This window comes from Oncorhynchus masou, chromosome 9 (genome assembly GCF_036934945.1).
Source record: "Oncorhynchus masou masou isolate Uvic2021 chromosome 9, UVic_Omas_1.1, whole genome shotgun sequence".
Taxonomy (NCBI): Eukaryota; Metazoa; Chordata; class Actinopteri; order Salmoniformes; family Salmonidae; genus Oncorhynchus; species Oncorhynchus masou.
In genome coordinates, this window is record NC_088220.1 from 4,645,708 (window position 1) to 4,668,451 (window position 22,744).

General features: G+C 48.7%; 1 protein-coding gene across 2 annotated transcripts in view; it reads left to right on the plus strand.

Moving 5' to 3' along the window:
- Positions 1-14,990, plus strand: part of LOC135545441 (PDZ and LIM domain protein 7-like) — a 105,304-nt gene extending 90,314 nt beyond the window's left edge. For both annotated transcript variants that reach the window (XM_064973057.1, XM_064973058.1), the window contains exons 9-11: positions 582-702; positions 4,333-4,448; positions 11,940-14,990. In XM_064973057.1, the coding sequence (XP_064829129.1) occupies positions 582-702; positions 4,333-4,448; positions 11,940-12,026 (324 nt within the window). In that variant the 3' untranslated portion in view covers positions 12,027-14,990. The remainder of the gene's footprint in view (positions 1-581; positions 703-4,332; positions 4,449-11,939) is intronic.
- The last annotated feature ends 7,754 nt before the right edge of the window (positions 14,991-22,744 follow it).

Here is a 22,744-nt window from a genome sequence, read left to right on the forward strand (position 1 = left end):
GGTGGTCTAGAATTTTTTCTTTTCTCTCTGGTTGCACATGAGGAATGGATTTAAGTTTTCCTGCATTAAAACCCCCGGCCACTAGGAGCGCCGCCTCTGGATTTGCTTTTTCTTGTTTGATTATGGCCTTATACAGCTCGCTGAGTGCTGTCTTAGTGCCAGCATCGGATTGTAGTGGTAATTGTCAGCTAGGAAACATATATATGAAAACTCTCTTGGTAAATAGTGGGGTCTACAGCTTATCATGAGGTACTCTACCTCAGGCAAGCAAAACCTTGAGACTTCTTTTAATGTTAGGTTTTGCAGACCAGCTGTTATTGACAAATAGACACAGACCATCAACCCATCAAGTGTTACCGGAGGCAGCTGTTCTGTCTTGCCGATGCACCGAAAACCCAGCCAGCAAGTCAATTAAGAACAAATTCTTATTTACAACAGCCAAGAGTCTTGCTGTGGGGACGGGGCATAAAACAAACAAACACACCAAGACGAGAGGAATATGGACCACAAGCTAGTTTAGCAGGACACAATGTACCTGTAAGCTGAGGCCTGACCCCCCTTTCTTTCCTTCCTCTGTTTAGGATATCATGCATGCTCTGAAGATGACCTACCATGTCCAGTGTTTCATGTGTGCTGCCTGTAAGAGCCCCATCAGAAACCAGGCCTTCTATATGGAGGAGGGAGAACCTTACTGTGAGAGAGGTGAGGTTCTAATTTTTCAATCAAAACAGAGGGAAAATTGTTTGAGGTTAGAGAAATATTGAGTTAAACTACATGTACTACACATTCACAGACTTTTGGTGTGGACAGGTTGTCTCAGTGCTTTCTCTCGCTCCATCTACTGCTTCTATAAATGATTACTTCGTATGGGAGCATCTACTTAGCTGAAGTTTATGTTATGTGTTTGTCTATTAGTTTATAAACTGAGCAAAAAAAAGAAACGTCCCTTTTTCAGGACCCTGTCTTTCAAAGATAATTCGTAAGAATCCAAATAACTCCACAGATCTTCATTGTAAAGGGTTTAACTTCTTGAAACTCCCCATCCCGGATCCGGGATCGTGACTCAAGCCTCAGGCTCATTAGCATAACGCAACGTTAACGATTTCTGAAAATCGCAAATAAAATGAAAATAATGCGTCTGCTCTCAAGCTTAGCCTTTTCTTAACAACACTGTCATCTCAGATTTTCAAAATATGCTTTTGAACCATAGAAATTGACTAATTTGTGTAAGAGTATGCAAAGCTAGCATAGCATTTTGTGTAGCATGTAGCACGCAACATTTTCACAAAAACCAGATAACCAAATAAATAAAATCATTTACCTTTGAAGAGCTTCTGATGTTATCAATGAGGAGACTCTCAGTCACATACCAAATGCGCAGTGTTTCCTGAAAGCGTCTGTGTGTAGGAGAAATCGTTCCGTTTTCTACATTGCGTCTGGCTACCGAAACGAACCGAAAATGCAGTCACCTACAACGTAAAACTTTTCCGGATTAACTACATAATATCGGCCGAAACATGGCAAACGTTGTTTGGAATCAGTCCTCAAGGTGTTTTTTCACATATCTCTTCATTGACATGCAGTTCGTGGAAGCTTGCTTTACTCTCTGTATCGTATGGAAAAATACTGGCAGGTGACTTTTGCGCACCAATTTCGGCGCAGGACACCGGGCGGACACGTGGTAAATGTGGTCTGTTATGGTCAATCTTCCAATGATCTGCCTACAAATACGTCACAATGCTGCAGACACCTTGGGGAAACGGCAGAAAGGGCAGACTTGCTCCTCTCGTGTTCACAGCCATATAAGGAGACCATGGAAAACAGAGCCTCAAAAATCCTTGTCATTTCCTGGATGCCATCTCATCTTGGTTTTGCCTGAAGCTCACGTTATAGGGCACGCACAGAGAAGATCTTTGTATTTCTGGACACGTCAGAGTGTTTTCTTTCGAACGGTAGCAATTATATGCATAGTCGAGCATCTTTTTGTGACAAAATATCTTGTTTAAAACGGGAACGTTTTTCATCCAAAAATGAAATAGCGCCCCCATAGATGTAAGAGGTTAAACACCGTTTCCCATGCTTGTTCAATGACCCATAAACAACTAATGAACATGCACCTGTGGAACGGTTGTTAAGACACTAACAGCTTACAGACGGTGGGCAATTAAGGTCACAGTTATGAAAACTTAGGACCCGAAAGAGGCCGTTCTACTGACTCTGAAATACACCAAAATAAAGATGCCCAGGGTCCCTGCTCATCTGCGTGAACATTCCTTAGGCATGCTGCAAGGAGGCATGAGGACTGCAGATGTGGCCAGGGCAATAAATTGCAATATCCGTACTGTGAGACGCCTAAGACAGCGCTACAGGCAGACTGGACGGACAGCTGATCGTCCTCGCAGTGGCAGACCACGTGTAACAACACCTGCACAGGATCGGTACATCCGAACATCACACCTGCAGGACAGATACAGGATGGCAACAACTGCCCGAGTTACACCAGGAACGCACAATCCCTCCATCAGTGCTCAGACTGTCTGCAATAGGCTGGACTGAGGGCTTGTAGGCCTGTTGTAAGGCAGGTCCTCATTAGACATCACCGGCAACAATGTCGCCTATGGGCACAAACCCACCGTCACTGGACCAGACAGGATTGGCAAGAAGTGCTCTTCACTGACGAGTCGTGGTTTTGTCTCACCAGGGGTGATGGTCGGATTCGTGTTTATAGTGGAAGGAATGAGTGTTTCACCGAGGCCTGTAATCTGGAGCGGGATCGATTTGGAGTTGGAGGGTCTGTCATGGTCTGGGGCGGTGTGTCACAGCATCATCGGACTGAGCTTGTTGTCATTACAGGGAAGACATCCTCCTCCCTCATGTTGTACCCTTCCTGCAGGCTCATCCTGACATGACCCTCCAGCATGACAATGCCACCAGCCATACTGCTCGTACTGTTTATGTCTCAGTTGTTGAATCTTGTTATGTTCATACAAATATTTACACATTTAAGTTTGCTGAAAATAAACGCAGTTGACAGTGAGAGGATGTCTCTGTTTTTTGTTGCTGAGTTTATAAATGGAGCTTCTGCTTTCTCTATTGTGCTGCTGTGATTGGTTTCATGGGTCATAATGCATCTCTCGACACACACGCTGTTGCTCTCTCACACACTCACACAGCTCAGGAGTGGGTTGTTTGTTATCAGAGGGAGTACTCAGAATAATGCCTTCAGAGTTGATAACATTTTGCAGCCTCAGCACCTCTCTGGGATTGTCCTGCTGTCTCTCACACACACACACACACACACACACACACACACACACACACGCTCTGAGTACTGTCTCTAAAGCCTGCCACTTTCTTCAAGTCCCTGAGATGGGGAAAAGAAAATGGGAAAAATCCATTTAAATCTGTGGAGCGATCTGTCGCTGTGGAGCGATCTGTCGCTGTGGAGCCGATCTGTCGCTGTGGAGCCGATCTGTCGCTGTGGAGCGATCTGTCGCTGTGGAGCGATCTGTCGCTGTGGAGCGATCTGTCGCTGTGGAGCGATCTGTCGCTGTGGAGCCGATCTGTCGCTGTGGAGCCGATCTGTCGCTGTGGAGCGATCTGTCGCTGTGGAGCGATCTGTCGCTGTGGAGCGATCTGTCGCTGTGGAGCGATCTCCTCTCTCTCATCCCTTCATCTCTGATCTCATCCCTTCCCTACACGCAGAGACATCACTGATCTCATCCCTTCCTTACACGCAGAGACATCACTGATCTCATCCCTTCCTTACATGCAGAGACATCACTGATCTCATCCCTTCCTTACATGCAGAGACATCACTGATCTCATCCCTTCCCTACATGCAGAGACATCACTGATCTCATCCCTTCCCTACACGCAGAGACATCACTGATCTCATCCCTTCCCTACATGCAGAGACATCACTGATCTCATCCCTTCCCTACACGCAGAGACATCACTGATCTCATCCCTTCCCTACACGCAGAGACATCACTGATCTCATCCCTTCCTTACATGCAGAGACATCACTGATCTCATAGCCTAGTGGTTAGAGGAGGGAGGCAGGTGGCCTAGTGGTTAGAGGAGGGAGGCAGGCAGGTGGCCTAGTGGTTAGAGGAGGGAGGCAGGTGGCCTAGTGGTTAGAGGAGGGAGGCAGGTGGCCTAGTGGTTAGAGGAGGGAGGGCAGTTAACCCACTGTTCAAACTTCCCCCTCCCTCTGTCTCTCCTCAACCCCCCTTCTTCCTGTCTCTCCTCAACCCCCCTTCTTCCTCTGTCTCTCCTCAACCCCCCTTCTTCCTCTGTCTCTCCTCAACCCCCCTTCTCTCCGTGCAGATTATGAGAAGATGTTTGGTACTAAGTGTCATGGCTGTGACTTTAAGATCGATGCTGGGGACCGCTTCCTAGAGGCCTTGGGACACAGTTGGCACGACACCTGCTTCGTCTGCGCTGTAAGTCTCCTGATTCACCTGGACCTCTGTCTATGTCACCTCTATCTACATTCATCTCTACCTGTCTACCTCCATCTACCTCTGTCTATGTCACCTCCATCTACATTCATCTCTACCTGTCTACCTCACCTCTATCTACATTCATCTCTACCTGTCTACCTCACCTCTATCTACATTCATCTCTACCTGTCTACCTCCATCTACCTCTGTCTATGTCACCTCCATCTACATTCATCTCTACCTGTCTACCTCACCTCTATCTACATTCATCTCTACCTGTCTACCTCCATCTACCTCTGTCTATGTCACCTCCATCTACATTCATCTCTACCTGTCTACCTCACCTCTATCTACATTCATCTCTACCTGTCTACCTCACCTCTATCTACATTCATCTCTACCTCTGTCTACCTCATCTCCATCTCCATTCATCTCTACCTCTGTCTACCTCATCTCCATCTCCATTCATCTCTACCTCTGTCTACCTCACCTCCATCTCCATTAGTCTCTACCTCTGTCTACCTCACCTCCATCTCCATTCATCTCTACCTCTGTCTACCTCATCTCCATCTCCATTCATCTCTACCTCTGTCTACCTCATCTCCATCTCCATCTCCATTCATCTCTACCTCTGTCTACCTCATCTCCATCTCCATTAGTCTCTACCTCTGTCTACCTCACCTCCATCTCCATTCATCTCTACCTCTGTCTACCTCATCTCCATCTCCATTCATCTCTACCTCTGTCTACCTCATCTCCATCTCCATTCATCTCTACCTCTGTCTACCTCATCTCCATCTCCATTCATCTCTACCTCTGTCTACCTCATCTCCATCTCCATTCATCTCTACCTCTGTCTACCTCATCTCCATCTCCATTCATCTCTACCTCTGTCTACCTCATCTCCATCTCCATTCATCTCTACCTCTGTCTACCTCATCTCCATCTCCATTCATCTCTACCTCTGTCTACCTCATCTGCATCTCCATTCATCTCTACCTCTGTCTACCTCATCTCCATCTCCATTCATCTCTACCTCTGTCTACCTCACCTCCATCTACATTCACCTGGACCTCTGTCTACCTCACCTCCATCTCCATTAGTCTCTACCGGTCTCTCCTGGACACGGTCCAACCTACGTCTCTACCTGTCTGTCCTGGACCTGGTCCAACCTACGTCTCTACCTGTCTGTCCTGGACCTGGTCCAACCAACGTCTCTACCTGTCTCTCCTGGACCTAGTCCAACCAACGTCTCTACCTGTCTCTCCTGGACCCAGTCCAACCTACGTCTCTACCTGTCTCTCCTGGACCCAGTCCAACCTACGTCTCTACCTGTCTCTCCTGGACCCGGTCCAACCTACGTCTCTACCTGTCTGTCCTGGACCTGGTCCAACCAACGTCTCTACCTGTCTGTCCTGGACCTGGTCCAACCAACGTCTCTACCTGTCTGTCCTGGACCTGGTCCAACCTACGTCTCTACCTGTCTGTCCTGGACCTGGTCCAACCAACGTCTCTACCTGTCTCTCCTGGACCTAGTCCAACCTACGTCTCTGCCTGTCTCTCCTGGTCCAACCTACGTCTCTACCTGTCTCTCCTGGTCCAACCTACGTCTCTACCTGTCTCTCCTGGACCTGGTCCAACCTACGTCTCTACCTGTCTCTCCTGGTCCAACCTACGTCTCTACCTGTCTCTCCTGGACCCGGTCCAACCTACAGTATGTTTCTACCTGTCTCCATTCTCTCTGTCTCTCTCTAGCTCGCTGTCGCTCTCTCTCTCTAGCTCGCTGTCGCTCTCTCTCTCTAGCTCGCTGTCGCTCTCTCTCTCTAGCTCGCTGTCGCTCTCTCTCTCTAGCTCGCTGTCGCTCTCTCTCTCTAGCTCGCTGTCGCTCTCTCTCTAGCTCGCTGTCGCTCTCTCTCTAGCTCGCTGTCGCTCTCTCTCTAGCTCGCTGTCGCTCTCTCTCTAGCTCGCTGTCGCTCTCTCTCTAGCTCGCTGTCGCTCTCTCTCTAGCTCGCTGTCGCAAGATCTCTCTAGCTCGCTGTCGCTCTCTCTCTAGCTCGCTGTCGCTCTCTCTCTAGCTCGCTGTCGCTCTCTCTCTAGCTCGCTGTCGCCCTCTCTCTCTAGCTCGCTGTCGCCCTCTCTCTCGCTCGCTGTCGCCTCTCTCTCTAGCTCGCTGTCGCCCTCTCTCTCTAGCTCGCTGTCGCCCTCTCTCTCTAGCTGGCTGTCGCCCTCTCTCTCTAGCTGGCTGTCGCCCTCTCTCTCTAGCTCGCTGTCGCCCTCTCTCTCTAGCTCGCTGTCGCCCTCTCTCTCTAGCTCGCTGTCGCCCTCTCTCTCTAGCTCGCTGTCGCCCTCTCTCTCTAGCTCGCTGTCGCCCTCTCTCTCTAGCTCGCTGTCGCCCTCTCTCTCTAGCTCGCTGTCGCCCTCTCTCTCTAGCTCGCTGTCGCCCTCTCTCTCTAGCTCGCTGTCGCCCTCTCTCTCTAGCTCGCTGTCGCCCTCTCTCTCTAGCTCGCTGTCGCCCTCTCTCTCTAGCTCGCTGTCGCCCTCTCTCTCTAGCTCGCTGTCGCTCTCTCTCTAGCTCGCTGTCGCTCTCTCTCTAGCTCGCTGTCGCTCTCTCTCTAGCTCGCTGTCGCTCTCTCTCTAGCTCGCTGTCGCTCTCTCTCTAGCTCTCTCTCTAGCTCGCTGTCGCTCTCTCTCTAGCTCGCTGTCGCTCTCTCTTTAGCTCGCTGTCGCTCTCTCTCTAGCTCGCTGTCGCTCTCTCTCTAGCTCGCTGTCGCTCTCTCTCTAGCTCGCTGTCGCTCTCTCTCTAGCTCGCTGTCGCTCTCTCTCTAGCTCTCTCTCTAGCTCGCTGTCGCTCTCTCTCTAGCTCGCTGTCGCTCTCTCTCTAGCTCGCTGTCGCTCTCTCTCTATCTCGCTGTCGCTCTCTCTCTAGCTCGCTGTCGCTCTCTCTCTAGCTCGCTGTCGCTCTCTCTAGCTCGCTGTCGCTCTCTCTCTAGCTCGCTGTCGCTCTCTCTCTAGCTCGCCGTCGCTCTCTCTCTAGCTCGCTGTCGCTCTCTCTCTCTCTGTATATCGCTGTCGCTCTCTCTCTCGCTGTATATCGCTGTCGCTCTCTCTCTCGCTGTATATCGCTGTCGCTCTCTCTCTATCTCGCTGTCGCTCTCTCTCTATCTCGCTGTCGCTCTCTCTCTAGCTCGCTGTCGCTCTCTCTCTAGCTCGCTGTCGCTCTCTCTCTAGCTCGCTGTCGCTCTCTCTCTAGCTCGCTGTCGCTCTCTCTCTAGCTCGCTGTCGCTCTCTCTCTAGCTCGCTGTCGCTCTCTCTCTAGCTCGCTGTCGCTCTCTCTCTCTCTGTAGCTCGCTGTCGCTCTCTCTCTCTGTATATCGCTGTCGCTCTCTCTCTCTCTGTATATCGCTGTCGCTCTCTCTCTCTCTGTATATCGCTGTCGCTCTCTCTCTCTCTATATCGCTGTCGCTCTCTCTCTCGCTGTATATCGCTGTCGCTCTCTCGCTCGCTGTCGCCCTCTCTCTCTAGCTCGCTGTCGCCCTCTCTCTCTATCTCGCTGTCTCTCTCTCTCTAGCTCGCTGTCTCTCTCTCTCTAGCTCGCTGTCTCTCTCTCTCTAGCTCGCTGTCTCTCTCTCTCTAGCTCGCTGTCGCTCTCTCTCTAGCTCGCTGTCGCTCTCTCTAGCTCGCTGTCGCTCTCTCTCTAGCTCGCTGTCGCCCTCTCTCTCTCTAGCTCGCTGTCGCCCTCTCTCTAGCTCGCTGTCGCCCTCTCTCTCTATCTCGCTGTCGCTCTCTCTCTAGCTCGCTGTCGCTCTCTCTCTAGCTCGCTGTCGCTCTCTCTCTAGCTCGCTGTCGCTCTCTCTCTAGCTCGCTGTCGCTCTCTCTCTAGCTCGCTGTCGCTCTCTCTCTAGCTCGCTGTCGCTCTCTCTCTAGCTCGCTGTCGCTCTCTCTAGCTCGCTGTCGCTCTCTCTCTAGCTCGCTGTCGCTCTCTCTAGCTCGCTGTCGCTCTCTCTAGCTCGCTGTCGCTCTCTCTAGCTCGCTGTCGCTCTCTCTCTAGCTCGCTGTCGCTCTCTCTCTAGCTCGCTGTCGCTCTCTCTCTAGCTCGCTGTCGCTCTCTCTCTAGCTCGCTGTCGCTCTCTCTCTCTCTGTATATCGCTGTCGCTCTCTCTAGCTCGCTGTCGCTCTCTCTCTCGCTGTATATCGCTGTCGCTCTCTCTGCTCGCTGTCGCTCTCTCTCTTGCTCGCTTTCGCCCTCTCTCTCTAGCTCGCTGTCGCCCTCTCTCTCTAGCTCGCTGTCGCCCTCTCTCTCTAGCTCGCTGTCGCCCTCTCTCTCTAGCTCGCTGTCGCCCTCTCTCTCTAGCTCGCTGTCGCCCTCTCTCTCTAGCTCGCTGTCGCCCTCTCTCTCTAGCTCGCTGTCGCCTCTCTCTCTAGCTCGCTGTCGCCCTCTCTCTAGCTCGCTGTCGCCCTCTCTCTCTAGCTCGCTGTCGCCCTCTCTCTAGCTCGCTGTCGCCCTCTCTCTAGCTCGCTGTCGCCCTCTCTCTCTAGCTCGCTGTCGCCTCTCTCTAGCTCGCTGTCTCTAGCTCGCTGTCGCCTCTCTCTCTAGCTCGCTGTCGCCCTCTCTCTCTAGCTCGCTGTCGCCCTCTCTCTAGCTCGCTGTCGCCCTCTCTCTCTAGCTCGCTGTCGCCCTCTCTCTCTAGCTCGCTGTCGCCCTCTCTCTCTAGCTGGCTGTCGCCCTCTCTCTCTAGCTGGCTGTCGCCCTCTCTCTCTAGCTGGCTGTCGCCCTCTCTCTCTAGCTGGCTGTCGCCCTCTCTCTCTAGCTGGCTGTCGCCCTCTCTCTCTAGCTGGCTGTCGCCCTCTCTCTCTAGCTGGCTGTCGCCCTCTCTCTAGCTCGCTGTCGCGCTCTCTCTCTAGCTCGCTGTCGCGCTCTCTCTCTAGCTCGCTGTCGCGCTCTCTCTCTAGCTCGCTGTCGCTCTCTCTCTCTCTAGCTCGCTGTCGCTCTCTCTCTAGCTCGCTGTCGTCTCTCTCTCTCTAGCTCGCTGTCGCTCTCTCTCTCTCTAGCTCGCTGTCGCTCTCTCTCTCTCTAGCTCGCTGTCGCTTTCTCTCTCTCTAGCTCGCTGTCGCTCTCTCTAGCTCGCTGTCGCTCTCTCTCTCTAGCTCGCTGTCGCTCTCTCTAGCTCGCTGTCGCTCTCTCTAGCTCGCTGTCGCTCTCTCTCTAGCTCGCTGTCGCTCTCTCTCTAGCTCGCTGTCGCTTCTCTCTAGCTCGCTGTCTCTCTCTCTAGCTCGCTGTCGCTCTCTCTCTAGCTCGCTGTCGCTCTCTCTCTAGCTCGCTGTCGCTAGCTCTCTCTAGCTCGCTGTCGCGCTCTCTCCTAGCTCGCTGTCGCTCTCTCTCTCTCTAGCTCGCTGTCGCTCTCTCTCTCTCTAGCTCGCTGTCGCTCTCTCTCTCTAGCTCGCTGTCGCTCTTCTCTCTCTAGCTCGCTGTCGCTCTCTCTCTCTCTAGCTCGCTGTCGCTCTCTCTCTCTCTAGCTCGCTGTCGCTCTCTCTCTCTCTCTCTAGCTCGCTGTCGCTCTTCTCTAGCTCGCTGTCGCTCTCTCTCTCTAGCTCGCTTTCTCTCTCTAGCTCGCTTCGCTCTCTCTCTAGCTCGCTGTCGCTCTCTCTCTAGCTCGCTGTCGCTCTCTCTCTAGCTCGCTGTCGCTCTCTCTCTAGCTCGCTGTCGCTCTCTCTCTAGCTCGCTGTCGCTCTCTCTCTAGCTCGCTGTCGCTCTCTCTCTAGCTCGCTGTCGCTCTCTCTCTAGCTCGCTGTCGCTCTCTCTCTAGCTCGCTGTCGCTCTCTCTCTCGCTCGCTGTCGCTCTCTCTCTCTCGCTCGCTGTCGCTCTCTCTCTGTATATCGCTGTCGCTCTCTCTCTCTCTAGCTCGCTGTCGCTCTCTCTCTCTAGCTCGCTGTCGCTCTCTCTCTCTAGCTCGCTGTCGCTCTCTCTCTCTAGCTCGCTGTCGCTCTCTCTCCAGCTCGCCGTCTCCAGTCTCCAGCTCGCTGTCGCTCTCTCTCCTAGCTCGCTGTCGCTCTCTCTCTAGCTCGCTGTCGCTCTCTCTCTAGCTCGCTGTCGCTCTCTCTCTAGCTGTCGCTCTCTCTCTAGCTCGCTGTCGCTCTCTCTCTAGCTCGCTGTCGCTCTCTCTCTAGCTCGCTGTCGCTCTCTCTAGCTCGCTGTCGCTCTCTCTCGCTCGCTGTCGCTCTCTCTCTGTATATCGCTGTCGTCTCTCTCTCTCTCTAGCTCGCTGTCGCTCTCTCTCTCTCTAGCTCGCTGTCGCTTTCTCTCTCTCTAGCTCGCTGTCGCTCTCTCTCTCTAGCTCGCTCTCTCTCTCTAGCTCGCTGTCGCTCTCTCTCTCTAGCTCGCTGTCGCTCTCTCTAGCTCGCTGTCGCTCTCTCTCTAGCTCGCTGTCGCTCTCTCTCTAGCTCGCTGTCGCTCTCTCTCTAGCTCGCTGTCGCTCTCTCTCTAGCTCGCTGTCGCTCTCTCTCTAGCTCGCTGTCGCTCTCTCTCTAGCTCGCTGTCGCTCTCTCTCTAGCTCGCTGTCGCTCTCTCTCTAGCTCGCTGTCGCTCTCTCTCTCGCTCGCTGTCGCTCTCTCTCTCTCGCTCGCTGTCGCTCTCTCTCTCTGTATATCGCTGTCGCTCTCTCTCTCTCTAGCTCGCTGTCGCTCTCTCTCTCTAGCTCGCTGTCGCTCTCTCTCTCTAGCTAGCTGTCGCTCTCTCTCTCTAGCTCGCTGTCGCTCTCTCTCTCTAGCTCGCTGTCGCTCTCTCTCTCTAGCTCGCTGTCGCTCTCTCCAGCTCGCCGTCTCCAGCTCGCCGTCTCCAGCTCGCTGTCGCTCTCTCTCTAGCTCGCTGTCGCTCTTCTCTAGCTCGCTGTCGCTCTCTCTCTAGCTCGCTGTCGCTCTCTCTCTAGCTCGCTGTCGCTCTCTCTCTAGCTCGCTGTCGCTCTCTCTCTAGCTCGCTGTCGCTCTCTCTCTAGCTCGCTGTCGCCTTCTCTCTAGCTCGCTGTCGCTCTCTCTCTCTAGCTCGCTGTCGCTCTCTCTCTAGCTCGCTGTCGCTCTCTCTCTAGCTCGCTGTCGCTCTCTCTCTAGCTCGCTGTCGCTCTCTCTCTAGCTCGCTGTCGCTCTCTCTCTAGCTCGCTGTCGCTCTCTCTCTCGCTCGCTGTCGCTCTCTCTCTCTCGCTCGCTGTCGCTCTCTCTGTATATCGCTGTCGCTCTCTCTCTCTCTAGCTCGCTGTCGCTCTCTCTTCTAGCTCGCTGTCGCTCTCTCTCTCTAGCTCGCTGTCGCTCTCTCTCTCTAGCTCGCTGTCGCTCTCTCTCTCTAGCTCGCTGTCGCTCTCTCTCTCTAGCTCGCTGTCGCTCTCTCTCTCTAGCTCGCTGTCTCTCTCTCTCCAGCTCGCCGTCTCCAGCTCGCTGTCTTTCTTCTCTCACCTAACCCCTTGCCTTTCTCCCTCCTCCGTCTCCCTCTCTCTCTCTCTCAGTTCTGCCAGATCAACCTGGAAGGAAAGACCTTTTACTCTAAGAAGGATAAGCCGCTGTGTAAAGGCCATGCCTTCGCTCCCGTCTGAGAGGGAGAGAGGTGGTTCAGACAGGAGACCTTCACCATTCTCTGAACCCTGAAGACCTTTAATCGCCACTCCACTGCAAACCAGGATCAGTGCATCAGATCCTCACTTATCGCTCAGCTACAGATAGATTCAGCTGTACCTCATCCTGCAACTTCTATCCCTGGACATTCCAAATGCACTCTGTACTGGCTCCCTTCACTAAGAGCTAAAGGAATGTACATGTTAACCTTTCTGACCTTAACCGCCTGGTTTCTCTACTGTTGTTACTCCTAGCAGGTTACTCTAGTATCAAATGGAATGGAATGACGAAGTGAGACATATTTTTAGTATTGAGTGTAGTGTTATTACAAACGGAGTCATTTCAAGCCTTAGCTTCTCTAACTCTATGTATTGTCAGTGAATATATATATATATATATAGTTGTTGACCATTACCACCATTATATATTTATATATATGTCATTCTTCCCTCTGATTGTGATGCTAACCATCTGTTGTTCACAGGTCATCCTTCACTCCAGTGTGCGATGGTCAACTGAGTTTGGGCCTGTTAGTCTGGTGAAATGTCAGGCCCTGTCTAATCTCAGCCTCGTTCATTTCACTTTTAAGTGGCCTTTTTAAAATATTTTTTAAAGTTGAACCAACCGTTTAGTGTGTCATTTTCTGAGATGTTACATTAACTGTCGCTGCACCACCATCCTCATTTAATGTCTCTGGTCCGTTCGACAACCCTTTGGTTACTGCAGTACTTAAGGTGATTTTAATGGGTCCCTTACTGCAGTACTTACGGTGATTTTAATGGGGACCCTTACTGCAGTACTTAAGGTGATTTTAATGGGGAACCTTACTGCAGTACTTAAGGTGATTTTAATGGGGAACCTTACTGCAGTACTTACGGTGATTTTAATGGGGACCCTTACTCCAATACTTAAGGTAATGTACGGGCAACATTACTGCAGTACTTAAGGTAATAGGAACTCAGTCATGTAAAACTAGTTACTGTACTTACTGTAATACACTCTCTGTGCACGTTCCAAATGGCGCACCCTATTCCTTATATAGTGCACTCATTTGTATGGGCTCTGGTAAAAAACACTAGTGCACTATAAATGAAATAGGGAGTCACTTCGGGACACAGCCATATTGCACTAGTCACTATAAAAACTGTCGGACACTCCATATTGACCCCAGGGACCCAGAATGCATCACTTCACATCAGCTATGTTATTAATTGAGTAATGTAAATCAGAATAGTACACCATAAAAAAGGAGTAGCGTTTTGAAGCAACACTATCAATGTACAGTATATGGAAAGAAACGCTGTTTACAGGGCTGGGAGTCAAATCCAGTTTAAACTGTGGCTCTTGAATGGAGAATAATCACATAGCCAATTATATTCTAGAATGTTCTAAATTCAGTTGGAATTGACCCCAACTCTGTGAAGGAATTTGTAGTCGTTTTGTTGTCCTGGGATTTGTAGTCGTTTTGTTGTCCTGGGATTTGCAGTCGTTTTGTTGTGCTGGGATTTGTTGTCGTTGTGTTGTCATGGGATTTGTAGTCCATTGTGTTGTCCTGGGATTTGTAGTCCATTGTGTTGTCCTGGGATTTGTAGTCATTCTACACAAGTGACTGTATGTATTGGACCAAATACTGTATGGTCAAGGTGTCTATTCAATCCAAATCCCGGAAGTTCAGCGTGATTGTTCCCGCGTGGGCTGAGACTGCATTCCTGGTAAATGATGTCGGCTCAATCCACAAATTTACATTCAGAGCGCGCAATCTGTATAATGTCAAACGACACATTGAATAGACCTCATGTCTCACAAGAGACCTGTAAGTAAGTAAGTAAGTACACTGAACAAAAATTTAAATGGTTTAATATACTGAACAAAAATATAAATGCAACAATTTTGAAGATTTTACTGAATTCCAGTTCATAGAAGGAAATCAGTCAATTGAAATAAATTCATTAGGCCCTAAATCTATGGATTACACAGGACTGGGCAGGGGCACAGCCTTGTTTGGGCCCCTGCCCAGGGCTTTATTTAAGACAAATACTCCTCAGTTTCATCAGCTGTCAGGGTGGATGGTCTCAAATGTTCCTGCAGGTGAAGAACCCGGATGTGGAGGTCCGGGGCTGGTGGTTGGACGTACTGCCAAATTCTCTAAAACGATGTTGGAGGCGGCTTATGGTAGAGAAATTAACATTCAATTCTCTGGCAACAGCTCTGGTAGACGTTCCTGCAGTCAACATGCCAATTACATGCTCCATTGTGTTGTGGGACGAAACGGCATTTTAGAGTGGCCTTTTCTTGTCCCCAGCACAAGGTGCACCTGTGTAATAATCATGCTGTTTAATCAGCTTCTTGATATGCCACATCTGGTCAGGTGGATGGGTTATCTCGGCATTGGAGAAATGCTGACTAAAAATGGGGATGTAAACAAATTTGTGCACAACATTTGAAAGAAATAAGCTTTTTTGTGAGTATGGAACATTTCTGGGATATTTTATTTCAACTCATGAAACCTGGGACACTTTACATGTTACGTTCATATTTTTTGTTCAGTATATTTATTTAATGGGTGTGTTTGAAAGGACTGTGTGTTTTGAAAGCTAAGTATTTTGTAATGTACTGTGTTCGCTGACTAGTGAGATTGGTTCACTTCTGCTATGTACTCATTCAACCTCTGCTCCAAGAACAATAGGATTATAATAACAGAATACTAACAAATATATATATATGTATTTTACTATTTGTTTTATATTAAAGTGTGGTATACCAAGTGCCTTCTCAAGCTTTACACACACTGAGCTTTAAAATAATTATTCAATTCTAACGAAAAACTGCTGTATTCATTTGTGTACACGCTAGAGATGTTTTTAGCGAAAGAATTGCTATCTTTGATCGGGGAGCTGTATTTGGTATCAGAACCAGCCAATCAATAAAACATGTCTGTATTCTTCCATCTTTTCATTCTCTTTGTCTCCTTGCATCCAGTATTAGTTTAATGTTAAAAAATGACCTAACCCTCAAATACAAATCGACCTTCGGGTCATGGTCTCCCCTCCCCCTTAGGGTGATGGTCTCTCCTCCCCCTTAGGGCCATGGTCTCCCCTCCCCCTTAGTAGGGCCATGGTCTCTCCTCCCCCTTAGGGCCATGGTCTCTCCTCCCCTTAGTAGGGCCATGGTCTCTCCTCCCCCTTAGGGCCATGGTCTCTCCTCCCCCTTAGTAGGGCCATGGTCTCCCCTCCCCCTTAGTAGGGCCATGGTCTCTCCTCCCCCTTAGTAGGGCCATGGTCTCTCCTCCCCCTTAGGGCCATGGTCTCTCCTCCCCTTAGTAGGGCCATGGTCTCCCCTCCCCCTTAGTAGGGCCATGGTCTCTCCTCCCCCTTAGTAGGGCCATGGTCTCCCCTCCCCCTTAGGGTGATGGTCTCTCCTCCCCCTTAGTAGGGCCATGGTCTCTCCTCCCCCTTAGGGCCATGGTCTCCCCTCCCCCTTAGTAGGGCCATGGTCTCCCCTCCCCCTTAGTAGGGCCATGGTCTCTCCTCCCCCTTAGGGCCATGGTCTCTCCTCCCCCTTAGAGCCATGGTCTCCCCTCCCCCTTAGTAGGGCCATGGTCTCCACTCCCCCTTAGTAGGGCCATGGTCTCTCCTTCCCCTTAGGGCCATGGTCTCTCCTCCCCCTTAGGGCCATGGTATCTCCTCCCCCTTATGGCCGTGGTCTCCCCTCCCCCTTAGGGCTGTGGTCTCCCCTCCCCCTTAGGGCCGTGGTCTCCCCTCCCCCTTAGGGCCGTGGTCTCCCCTCCCCCTTAGGGCCGGGGTCTCCCCCTCCCCCTTAGGGCCGGGGTCTCCCCCTCCCCCTTAGGGCCGTGGTCTCCCCTCCCCCTTAGGGCCGTGGTCTCCCCTCCCCCTTAGGGCCGTGGTCTCCCCTCCCCCTTAGGGCTGTGGTCTCCCCTCCCCCTTAGGGCCGTGGTCTCCCCCTCCCCTTAGGGCTGTGGTCTCCCCTCCCCCTTATGGCCGTGGTCTCCCCTCCCCCTTAGGGCTGTGGTCTCCCTCCCCCTTAGGGCCGTGGTCTCCCCTCCCCCTTAGGGCCGTGGTCTCCCCTCCCCCTTAGGGCCGGGGTCTCCCCTCCCCCTTAGGGCCGGGGTCTCCCCTCCCCCTTAGGGCCGTGGTCTCCCCTCCCCCTTAGGGCCGTGGTCTCCCCTCCCCCTTAGGGCCGTGGTCTCCCCTCCCCCTTAGGGCCGTGGTCTCCCCCCACCCCTTTCGGCCTTGGTCTCCCCTCCCCAGCCAGGTTCTCTAAATGTATAGGTAAACAAATGTGAGAATGTTTGATTTTGTAGTGATCTCTGCTATCTGACTGTAATGCAGCCTTGTCCGTGATGACTCCTGTCAGTTCTGCTTCTCCAGGTAGTGCACTATGAAGGGGGATAGGGTGCCATTTGGGGATACATCCCTAGTGTCTTCTGCTTGACTAAAAGCACAAAGTTAACAATTCACTCGTTGTTTTAACAATATATAATTTATTTACGTGGATTTCAGGTTGAATAACTATACATACCTTTCTGAAATGTCATCGTGAGGTACTGTATATACATAAGGCCAAGTAAACACTGAAACATTTAGAAACCATCATCATCATTGTCGTCTTCATCTGAAGAGTTACACAAAAAAACCTTCCAGCTCAACTCAAACGTTTTTTTGTTGTTGACAATTTCCACTGAGTATACCAAACATTAAGAACACCTAGAATGACCAGGTGAAAGCCATGATCCTTCACTGATGGCACTTGTTAAATCCACTGTCGATGAAGGGCAGGAGACGGGCTATTGAAGAAGGATTTTAAAGCCTTGAGACAATTGAGACATGGAATTGTGTTTGTGTGCCATTCAGAGGATGAATGGATGAGACAAAAGATTGAAGTGCCTTTAAACAGGGTGTAAGGTGCTCACTGGTTTGTGTCAAGAACTGCAACGCTGCTGAGTTTTCCACGGTCAACAGTTTCCTGTTTGTATCAAGAAGCCCGTGGAACGCTTTCGACACCTATGGTCCCATATCCCAACGAATTGGGTCTGTTTGACTGCAAAAGAACGCAACTCAATATTTAAAAGGTGTTCCTAATGTTTGGTACACTCAGTGACCAATAAGGGAGAGAATATTTTCTTTTCTTTTTTTAAACAACAGAAAAAGGAAATATAGAATTGCATAAGCGCTGTGTTGCGTGAGATACATAAAGCATTCTTTACTTGCTGAAAGGCAAGGAACATTGAATCAAGGAAATAAATAGAAAAAACATTCACAGGTACAGAAGTCAGATTATTTTCTGTTCACAAAAAAAAAGGAAATTGAATTCTGTCAGAGTAAAAACGTCAATAGCACACACACACACACACACACTTTCTTGACATTGAATAACAACAAATGAAGCTGAGGAAATATACAGTGTGTGAAGGTATCAGTTATTCCATCTAAGCAGAGTTGGAAAATCCTCTTGGTAAAAAGCTTTCATGTAATTTTAAGAAACTGTCAAACTGAACTTTCAATCGAAGAGAAGAGGAGAGAAAAGAAAGCTTTAATGAGAGATTGTTATTTGCCGTCCGTTATGGAAACTTGTGACCATTGTGTCACACAAAGGCTTGCATCCAAAAAAATTGCACCTTATTCCCTCTGTAGTGCATATGTTGGCCCTTGGTCAGTAAAGATGTGTACTACAAAGAGAACAGGGTGCCATTTGGGATACCTCCCATGTTAGATGTTATCTGTAGTGGACGTGTGAGAGCCTGTGTCCAATGTCCCCCCCCCTGGGTGGTGAGATACTCGGCTGTTATATGTGCTTAGAAAACGCATCGCTGTTCATCACGGAAAGGACGAGAACTACTACTCCCACGCAGATACACACTTATCATCTCACTATAGAACAGGATCATATATATGGTGGTCAGTCTATAGAACAGGATCATATATATGGTGGTCAGTCTATAGAACAGGATCATATATATGGTGGTCAGTCTATAGAATAGGGTGGTCAGTCTATAGAACAGGATCATATATATGGTGTTCAGTCTATAGAACAGGATCATATATATGGTGTTCAGTCTATAGAACAGGATCATATATATGGTGGTCAGTCTATAGAACAGGATCATATATATGGTGGTCAGTCTATAGAACAGGATCATATATATGGTGGTCAGTCTATAGAACAGGATCATATATATGGTGGTCAGTCTATAGAACAGGATCATATATATGGTGGTCAGTCTATAGAACAGGATCATATATATGGTGGTCAGTCTATAGAACAGGATCATATATATGGTGGTCAGTCTATAGAACAGGATCATATATATGGTGTTCAGTCTATAGAACAGGATCATATATATGGTGTTCAGTCTATAGAACAGGATCATATATATGGTGTTCAGTCTATAGAACAGGATCATATATATGGTGGTCAGTCTATAGAACAGGATCATATATATGGTGGTCAGTCTATAGAACAGGATCATATATATGGTGGTCAGTCCATAGAACAGGATCATATATATGGTGGTCAGTCTATAGAACAGGATCATATATATGGTGTTCAGTCTATAGAACAGGATCATATATATGGTGGTCAGTCTATAGAACAGGATCATATAGATGGTGTTCAGTCTATAGAACAGGATCATATATATGGTGGTCAGTCTATAGAACAGGATCATATAGATGGTGGTCAGTCTATAGAACAGGATCATATATAGGGTGGTCAGTCTATAGAATAGGGTGGTCAGTCTATAGAACAGGATCATATATATGGTGGTCAGTCTATAGAACAGGATCATATATATGGTGGTCAGTCTATAGAACAGGATCATATATATGGTGGTCAGTCTATAGAACAGGATCATATATATGGTGTTCAGTCTATAGAACAGGATCATATATATGGTGTTCAGTCTATAGAACAGGATCATATATATGGTGGTCAGTCCATAGAACAGGATCATATATATGGTGGTCAGTCTATAGAACAGGATCATATATATGGTGTTCAGTCTATAGAACAGGATCATATATATGGTGGTCAGTCTATAGAACAGGATCATATAGATGGTGTTCAGTCTATAGAACAGGATCATATATATGGTGGTCAGTCTATAGAACAGGATCATATAGATGGTGGTCAGTCTATAGAACAGGATCATATATATGGTGGTCAGTCTATAGAACAGGATCATATATATGGTGGTCAGTCTATAGAACAGGATCATATATATGGTGTTCAGTCTATAGAACAGGATCATATATATGGTGGTCAGTCCATAGAACAGGATCATATATATGGTGTTCAGTCTATAGAACAGGATCATATATATGGTGTTCAGTCTATAGAACAGGATCATATATATGGTGGTCAGTCTATAGAACAGGATCATATATATGGTGTTCAGTCTATAGAACAGGATCATATATATGGTGGTCAGTCTATAGAACAGGATCATATATATGGTGGTCAGTCTATAGAACAGGATCATATATATGGTGGTCAGTCTATAGAACAGGATCATATATATGGTGTTCAGTCTATAGAACAGGATCATATATAGGGTGGTCAGTCTATAGAACAGGATCATATATAGGGTGGTCAGTCTATAGAACAGGATCATATATATGGTGGTCAGTCTATAGAACAGGATCATATATAGGGTGGTCAGTCTATAGAACAGGATCATATATAGGGTGGTCAGTCTATAGAATAGGGTGTTCAGTCTATAGAACAGGATCATATATATGGTGTTCAGTCTATAGAACAGGATCATATATATGGTGTTCAGTCTATAGAACAGGATCATATATATGGTGTTCAGTCTATAGAACAGGATCATATATATGGTGTTCAGTCTATAGAACAGGATCATATATATGGTGGTCAGTCTATAGAATAGGGTGGTCAGTCTATAGAACAGGATCATATATATGGTGGTCAGTCTATAGAACAGGATCATATATATGGTGGTCAGTCTATAGAACAGGATCATATGTCAACAACTACAGACCAGTATCCCTTCTTTCTTTTCTCTCCAAAACTCTTGAACGTGCCGTCCTTGGCCAGCTCTCCCGCTATCTCTCTCAGAATGACCTTCTTGATCCAAATCAGTCAGGTTTCAAGACTAGCCATTCAACTGAGACTGCTCTTCTCTGCATCACGGAGGCGCTCCGCACTGCTAAAGCTAACTCTCTCTCCTCTGCTCTCATCCTTCTAGACCTATCAGCTGCCTTCGATACTGTGAACCATCAGATCCTGCTCTCCACCCTCTCCGAGTTGGGCATCTCCGGCGCGGCCCACGCTTGGATTGCGTCCTACCTGACAGGTCGCTCCTACCAGGTGGCGTGGCGAGAATCTGTCTCCCGCCACGCGCTTCTCACCACTGGTGTCCCCAGGGCTCTGTTCTAGGCCCTCTCCTATTCTCGCTATACACCAAGTCACTTGGCTCTGTCATAACCTCACATGGTCTCTCCTATCATTGCTATGCAGACGACACACAATTAATCTTCTCCTTTCCCCCTTCTGATGACCAGGTGGCGAATCGCATCTCTGCATGTCTGGCAGACATATCAGTGTGGATGACGGATCACCACCTCAAGCTGAACCTCGGCAAGACGGAGCTGCTCTTCCTCCCGGGGAAGGACTGCCCGTTCCATGATCTCGCCATCACGGTTGACAACTCCATTGTGTCCTCCTCCCAGAGCGCTAAGAACCTTGGCGTGATCCTGGACAACACCCTGTCGTTCTCAACCAACATCATGGCGGTGGCCCGTTCCTGTAGGTTCATGCTCTACAACATCCGCAGAGTACGACCCTGCCTCACACAGGAAGCGGCGCAGGTCCTAATCCAGGCACTTGTCATCTCCCGTCTGGATTACTGCAACTCGCTGCTGGCTGGGCTCCCTGCCTGTGCCATTAAACCCCTACAACTCATCCAGAACGCCGCAGCCCGTCTGGTGTTCAACCTTCCCAAGTTCTCTCACGTCACCCCGCTCCTCCGCTCTCTCCACTGGCTTCCAGTTGAAGCTCGCATCCGCTACAAGACCATGGTGCTTGCCTACGGAGCTGTGAGGGGAACGGCACCGCAGTACCTCCAGGCTCTGATCAGGCCCTACACCCAAGCAAGGGCACTGCGTTCATCCACCTCTGGCCTGCTCGCCTCCCTACCATTGAGGAAGTACAGTTCCCGCTCAGCCCAGTCAAAACTGTTCGCTGCTCTGGCCCCCCAATGGTGGAACAAACTCCCCTCACGACGCCAGGACAGCGGAGTCAATCACCACCTTCCGGAGACACCTGAAACCCCACCTCTTCAAGGAATACCTAGGATAGGATAAGTAATCCTTCTCACCACCCCCCCTTAATGATTTAGATGCACTATTGTAAAGTGGCTGTTCCACTGGATGTCAGAAGGTGAATTCACCAATTTGTAAGTCGCTCTGGATAAGAGCGTCTGCTAAATGACTTAAATGTAATGTAAATGTAATCATATATATGGTGGTCAGTCTATAGAACAGGATCATATATATGGTGGTCAGTCTATAGAACAGGATCATATATATGGTGGTCAGTCTATAGAACAGGATCATATATATGGTGGTCAGTCTATAGAACAGGATCATATATATGGTGGTCAGTCTATAGAACAGGATCATATATATGGTGTTCAGTCTATAGAACAGGATCATATATATGGTGGTCAGTCTATAGAACAGGATCATATATATGGTGGTCAGTCTATAGAACAGGATCATATATATGGTGTTCAGTCTATAGAACAGGATCATATATATGGTGGTCAGTCTATAGAACAGGATCATATATATGGTGGTCAGTCTATAGAACAGGATCATATATATGGTGTTCAGTCTATAGAACAGGATCATATATATGGTGGTCAGTCTATAGAACAGGATCATATATATGGTGTTCAGTCTATAGAACAGGATCATATATATGGTGGTCAGTCTATAGAACAGGATCATATATATGGTGTTCAGTCTATAGAACAGGATCATATATATGGTGTTCAGTCTATAGAACAGGATCATATATATGGTGGTCAGTCTATAGAACAGGATCATATATATGGTGTTCAGTCTATAGAACAGGATCATATATATGGTGTTCAGTCTATAGAACAGGATCATATATATGGTGGTCAGTCTATAGAACAGGATCATATATATGGTGTTCAGTCTATAGAACAGGATCATATATAGGGTGGTCAGTCTATAGAACAGGATCATATATATGGTGTTCAGTCTATAGAACAGGATCATATATATGTGGTCAGAAGGTGAATTCATCAATTTGTAAGTCGCTCTGGATAAGAGCGTCTGCTAAATGACTTAAATGTAAATGTAAATGTGGTCAGTCTATAGAACAGGATCATATATATGGTGGTCAGTCTATAGAACAGGATCATATATATGGTGTTCAGTCTATAGAACAGGATCATATATAGGGTGGTCAGTCTATAGAACAGGATCATATATAGGGTGGTCAGTCTATAGAACAGGATCATATATATGGTGGTCAGTCTATAGAACAGGATCATATAGATGGTGGTCAGTCTATAGAACAGGATCATATATAGGGTGGTCAGTTTACCTAGTTACCACTGGGTAGACCGGTCACACGTGATACAAGTCAGTATCAAACGTCTGGAGATGAAGTGGAAATCGGCCAC